This window comes from Syngnathus leptorhynchus, chromosome 9, assembly GCF_054491065.1.
Source record: "Syngnathus leptorhynchus isolate UIUO chromosome 9, UIUO_Slep, whole genome shotgun sequence".
NCBI classification, from domain to species: domain Eukaryota; kingdom Metazoa; phylum Chordata; class Actinopteri; order Syngnathiformes; family Syngnathidae; genus Syngnathus; species Syngnathus leptorhynchus.
The window spans coordinates 10,478,639-10,485,000 of record NC_141203.1 but is presented as its reverse complement, the minus strand read 5'-3'; the positions used below and the strand labels follow the sequence as shown (position 1 = coordinate 10,485,000).

Below are 6,362 nucleotides of genomic sequence, written 5' to 3'. Positions count from 1 at the left end.
CATATATATGTATATATATAAAATATAAATATATAAATAAATATAAATATATAAATATAAAATATAAATACATATAAATCATGTTTCAAGCCACATAGTTGTTTCAGCTCACAGCAAAACATTCCAAACTCTAAAATTAGCACCGCGAGCTCGAACAAGTTGAATCATGCCCGCCACCCACAAGCTATTTTTCACCTGCTGCCCACCTCCATCAACAATAGTGAAGCAGAGCTCCGGGCCGGATCAACACAAATACAGACACAACAGAAAGCACATGGCCGGCATGCTTCCCAGCTTAACCTTTGTCCTTGGTGATGAGTCCCCGCTGTTTTAACCCAAACACTCTGCAATGAGCGCAAAACGGACACCATACGAAGACAAAGGCAACTTTCTCTTCCGCTCACTCTGAGATAATTGGCTCGCTTGGGATAAGCCCGGCCCGCAAACAAATGGAGCTTGGCGTACAATGAATGCCAGTTCGTTTTTTTACCCGGCCCGTTGCGGTGTCATGCAAATGGAGGCAACGAGTAAGCTCCCTCGAGATGCAGACTGTTGCACTTCTCGCAAACCTTCCAGCTGCCTTGCACCAGCTGCTTGACCGCAGCGCAGTAAATTTTTCATTGCATACTTTTTTTTTTTTTTTATTGCATTAAACGCACTCCTATTATTTCTGTTGGGTTATTCCAATCATATATTACTACAGATTTTATTTTTTTACATTATATACATTGATTATATACTGCAGTTTTGTCACGTACGTGTAAAGCGACTAGAAACAAAAGATTTTTTCAGATACATTTATTTGGACCTCAAAAATCATATTAGCATTAGGCCTTTCTAGAGGTCATTGTTTTTCAAACCGGTCTGGAAAAATGTCCCCAATTTGGGCAGCAGACAAAGTGACCTCTTTTATATAATGAACCAAAAGTTTAGTCGAACGTTGTGAATTCACGGCAACTAAGTGACAAGAAGTGTTTCCCGCTTCACGCTCCATTTTACATGGGAGTTTTTATTTTTATTTTTATCTTCTTCAGACTTTCTTCGGAGTGATGCGCTCGGCAGCAGATCCCAAGGTCGCGGCCCCGAGGGTGACGTGCATTATCAGTGATTCACTTTTCTTCTGTTGCTGCAGCTAATTAAGCTCTACAGGGATAATGGCCTCCTCGCTGCCAGGAAGAGGTGCTTTAACACGGATTTTAATACAACGCAGCATGTGCGGTCATTTTTATTTGATTTTTTTTAATCTCCACATCCCTCCATATTAATAAAAAAATGTTGGCGCCATAGTATCATGTCTGAATTCTTATGTTGGGGTTAAGGTTAGATCTTTGAGATGACATCATCTCCAATTCTCCTACGACCACGTTCCATCTTGTTTACCTGAATCAATATTTGCCGTGTTTATAATCATTCTCGATTTTGGCTTTGTCCAAATCATCACGATGTCAAATAGCAGGGAGCCATAATGCAGCGCTCTATTCTCATCCCTGGCTCTCACAAAGAAAATAGTGTCATAAGGTCACTGCTGCTCTGCTTGATACCTCGTCCATTGTGTGTGTGTGTGGAGAGGACCTTGTCAAGGAGAATATATCATGCTGAGAAAACAGGTACAAAATGGTAGCATTTTCTCTCTCGCCCGCTGTCAAAACATCAGACACTTGTCAGGGGGGTAGGGGGGGGGGGGGCAGGCCAAACACCGCCGAGGCAGTCCGCCCGGTTAGGAAGGAGATGAAGAGCTCGAGTTGTGACATCTTCAACCGAGGGGATATCGAGCGAATGGCTTTGTGTAGAGGAGCATTGGAAACAATAATTCTTTTAACAGATCTTCCGTTTTTAAAATTGTTAATTGTGATTAAAATATTTCCCAACCTTGATTGACCCATGGCATATTTTATGCAATCTGAAAAAAATCTCACAAAACAAAAATATATATATATAATAAATTCAAATCAAAGCAAGAATTTGTTATTTTGGATATCGCCGCCCTACGGCACAACAGCCGAACCCTTTAATCAGAGGTGGGACGCAGCGCCGGCGGATAGAGAGCGAGGGTCGAGCGAGATCGGGTTTCGACGCCGCTCTGTACCTTAATCCTGGATTTGGAGACCGGATAACACAAAGGCAGGTACGGAAAAACACAATAACAGAGGTGGCACGGGATTGGTAGCTGCTGGTTGATGTGAAAGAAAGGGCCTCCTGGGGTGGAGTGAGGACTAGTGGACCCTCCTGGGGGGGGGGGGGGGGGTATAAATACCTGCAGAAGGATGCAAAGTCTCCAGGGGGTGACAGACGCTCACTTACCGGGTGATGGGATAGAGAAAAGACAAGCTCGGCTTTAATTTAACAGAAGTGAGGAACCCTCCAAAAAAAGTTGAGGGTTGAAAAATACTGTGAGTGAAAATGAATGAATAAAGGGGGTGATGACTTAAGCAAAGTGGACCGTATCAGACAACGCAAAGAGGCCAAATGGCGTCTCAGGTATTCGGTGGTGACGCTTTCTCGCCTCTGGCAGGAGATTCTCCTTTGCCAATTTTCATGCACCACAGCTCAGCCGGGGACTGCCTGCCAAGCACCTCCCACGGTCACAGCATGGTCTCTGCAGGTAAGTGGGCCTCCATCTGGATTACTAACATCATTTATTTACTACACTAATGGCTGACACATTTATTCTAGTACATAATTACGTGCTCTGATACAAAGGGAGAAATGGAGATAATGTCACAACAGACATCCGAGCAAACTGGTTCAGCTTAGGCATTGCTTTCACGATGAGAATATTTTCTTCATTTTTAAATATTCTATGCATAAAAAAAACAATAAGGTGATGAATCATTGAATAATAATCATTTAATTTGAGGGATTATTTTAAATAGGAGAATTCTAATGTCAATTTTTTTTGTAGTGTCATCCGGGCTTTCCTTGGGTCAGCCGTCCAAGCGTTCTCAAATGCAGCTTTCCGCAAGCTCCCTGGGGAACCCCCTGGGGAACAGCCCCCCGAGCCTCCATTACCCGGTCACACCATGTCATTACAGCAACCAGCAAGCCACCTACGGCATCATGGCAGGTAGGCTGGCTGCCATTATTCTCATTTTTTTCTTTCATTTTGTTTTTTTGCGTACCTCTCAGTTGTGATTGACGTGTGACTGAAAGGTGTCTTTCTTGCATAACAGCTCAGGAGATGCTCTCTGCGAGTATTTCTCAGACTTGTATCCTGCAAACGTGTGGCGTGCCCCCACCTAACATGGTGAGCGCTGCAAACTCCCTGCAAGGTAATCAAACAGTTCCATTACTTCAATTAGAATGAAACTTCGTAATTTTGCCTGATTTGGAGTTTACAACTCTTGAAATCAACAATAAACTGTACAACTAATATTAAATTGGCCAATTAAAAATACAATTGTTTAATTAAATTGTTCCTTGTCCATTATAGACTTTTTTAATGACTCACTTAAAAATGATTTGGCTAACATAAAGGAAATATTTTTTGCTGTGGCTTTTATGAAACAACACCAAGGTTAATTTAGCCATATTACATCATTTCAATTTTTCTTTTTTACCCAACGTCCTTGTCGACAACAATTTTTTATTTCCACATCTCTCCCAGCAAGTATCAGTAAAGCGCACTTTATTTTTTTCAAGCTCAAAAAGTCTTCAAAAATTGAAGGTGGAGTGTCAAGCTTCAAGAAGAGAAGAGCTCCTTTGGGAGTTGATGGAAACAAGAGAAAAGTGGAGCTGCGTGTTATAAAACAAAACTTTTGAGATTTAGCTCACTCGGGAAAATACAGATGTGTGCATTTAGAATTCTGTTTTATATATTATGGTGAATAGAACAAAATTTTTGGTCCATTTTTAACCGTAGATTAGAAAATAAATGAGAAGCACTGCCATAGCACGTAAGCAAGCTAGCTAACTAGCTAGCTGACATATTAACAATACATTTATAGTTTCATTTCAGCGCTCAATGTCTTACATCAAACTGTATGCTCAAGAAATATTTCATCATTCTGACGGACACAGCACGAGATGGAAGAAGTGGTCTTGATTTCCAAGTGTTAGACATGACTTCAAAAATACTACCGTTGTTAGTTTGAGCCCCGGGGGCTTTCCGGAGGCTGTCAAATGGCTAACACGAGAAAAATGTTCATGCCGTCACTGATGCAATATTGATCAAATGCCACCGTTGCTTGGTAATATTGATTACCTTTGAGGGGTGCCCATGCCGTCATTTTTAGATTTTAAATGGTGGACATGTAATCATTGACCTATTGACGGAATAGTTTGATTCACTATGTTCTACACGGGACGACGTTTACGATGCAACCATTTTAGAATCCATCTCGACTCTTCATTTACTGTTCTGGTGACTAACAAATATTTCCACACTTCTCGTGTCCTTCCGTCCAGGTTCACTGACACCGTGCTTGTACAAGTTTCCAGATCCCGGTTTAAGCGGCAGCTCCTGCGCATTAAGTCACGGTTTCTCATCGCTGCCCTCGGCTCTCCTTCTAACTGATGAGGCCCCTGGGGGCCCCGCTGTGGGCGAGATGAAAGTTAACATTCAGAAGAAGAGCATCCGGGAGCTGGAAGACACCCCCGCTATGGACTCCCCCCAGATACAAGAGCTGGAGATGTTTGCCAATGACTTTAAGATAAGGAGGATCAAACTTGGTGAGAATTAGGATGGAAATGCCATTCCCACTTTTATTTACAACATTTGTAACTTTTTGTTAATATATTTAAGCCACACACAGCTATAAAGAAGACTTTCACAACTACTGTAAGTGACATAGTAAGCTGCTGTAATATTTTTTACTGATAAGGAAACCGGAGAGCAGTATTGCTGTTGTCTGTCTACATGTTGCTGCACCATTTGTGTTCTATGGCTTAAAGTGTTATTTTAAGGTTGCTTCCTTTAACTAGGCTACACTCAAACCAACGTGGGGGAGGCGCTCGCCGCTGTGCACGGTTCAGAGTTCAGTCAGACCACAATCTGCCGCTTTGAAAATCTGCAGCTGAGCTTCAAGAACGCCTGCAAACTGAAGGCAATTCTTGCCAAGTGGTTGGATGAAGCCGAGCTCGCTCGAGGTGAGCCCGGCGCCAATTTTTTCTAAATCTTTGAAGTCTCAAATTCACCTTCCTCTCACATCTCCTTTCAGCTCTGAACAATGACAAAATTGGAATGAATGAGCGAAAGAGGAAAAGGAGAACAACTATCAGGTATTTTTTTTTTTTTCTTCATCTGCCTTGTGACTGCAGCTTTTTGGGTTCCTGATTTTCTGCTTGCTCCTCAATTTAGCCTAGGAGCTAAGGAGGCTCTCGAGCACAGCTTTGTGGAAAAAAGTAAACCATCTTCTCAGGAAATAGCCCGGATAGCTAAAGGCCTTCACCTGGAGAAGGAAGTGGTCCGAGTGTGGTTCTGTAACAGGCGCCAGAGGGAGAAACGAGTCAAAACCAGCCTTAGCTCCTGCTTGGCCAAATTGAGTACAAACTGCTTAGGCCAGATGAGTAAAACACATCGGTCGATGATATAAATTATGGATGAACTCATAATGTTTTGCTTTATATTGAGTGTTTTGTCTGTAACCAAGCAAAATTAATGTTTTTTTGTTGTTGTTGTTTTTACACAAAAGGTGTGGGTGGCTCAACAGAAAAGGGAAAGAAATTCATTGTTAAGAGGATCAAGAATTGTAATTCACATTGTGTCTTACTATTTGTTTGGGAGTTGAGATGCAATTTGTATTTCCCTAATTAGACTTACACATTATTTATATTCAGATGTAATATATGATATTGTTTAGTATATTTGAGGTCATTGGTGTGTGTTAACTCCACAAGTTGCTGTACTGCAAACTTGTGGTTGACAGGAAACAATAAAAGGACCTAAAAAATGAGCTTTGGTGTCAAATTAGGTGAAGTCATACATTGTAATTCATAAATACAACCAGAGGATATTTGACCAAACTGGCAGTTATTTGACGGAATTGATGTGAAGTCAGGTCACACATGTTAAAATACGTTCACGTTAAAATCCAGTTAAATGGGACAACTCCGCCCTCTGCCGTTATACAGTTGTCACTGCATGAGTAACAATTTTATAATTGAACATTTTTATTTTTCGGCTGTTTTACAATAATTAGATTGCGTTTTTTCACTTACTTTACATGTTGCTTAGTGCGACTTCTGGCATTCCTGTTCATGTCCGATATTCTGTGTCACTGAGGCATTTTTTTAAGGAACTCCCCTTCATTGCATGACTTTTTAGCCCCTGTAATGTTCCAAGCCAGTTGATACGATCCAAGCGTGACAGTCTCTGAGTGCTTTGTAATTTGTTGGGAAATCTGTTCCTGTTTTTCTGCATGACT

At 41.4% G+C, this 6,362-nt stretch overlaps 1 protein-coding gene across 1 annotated transcript; it reads left to right on the top strand.

Annotated features, from left to right (window-relative positions):
• Positions 1 to 2,466: 2,466 nt before the first annotated feature.
• Positions 2,467 to 5,647, top strand: pou1f1 (POU class 1 homeobox 1). The gene is made up of 7 exons (XM_085920618.1): positions 2,467 to 2,602; positions 2,903 to 3,064; positions 3,171 to 3,269; positions 4,405 to 4,668; positions 4,921 to 5,085; positions 5,157 to 5,217; positions 5,297 to 5,647. The coding sequence occupies exons 1-7, from the start codon at positions 2,467 to 2,469 to the stop codon at positions 5,529 to 5,531; spliced, it is 1,122 nt and encodes a 373-aa protein (XP_085776744.1). The 3' UTR covers positions 5,532 to 5,647.
• The last annotated feature ends 715 nt before the right edge of the window (positions 5,648 to 6,362 follow it).

What these genes read in the sequence shown, in the direction of transcription:
- pou1f1 (XM_085920618.1), top strand. Translation starts at nt 2,467, where the DNA reads ATGGCGTCTCAGGTATTCGGTGGTGACGCTTTCTCGCCTCTGGCAGGA. An exon ending in CACCTACGGCATCATGGCAG is followed by an intron (nt 3,065 to 3,170) that starts GTAGGCTGGCTG and finishes CTTGCATAACAG; the next exon opens with CTCAGGAGATGCTCTCTGCG. An exon ending in CGCTGCAAACTCCCTGCAAG is followed by an intron (nt 3,270 to 4,404) that starts GTAATCAAACAG and finishes CCTTCCGTCCAG; the next exon opens with GTTCACTGACACCGTGCTTG.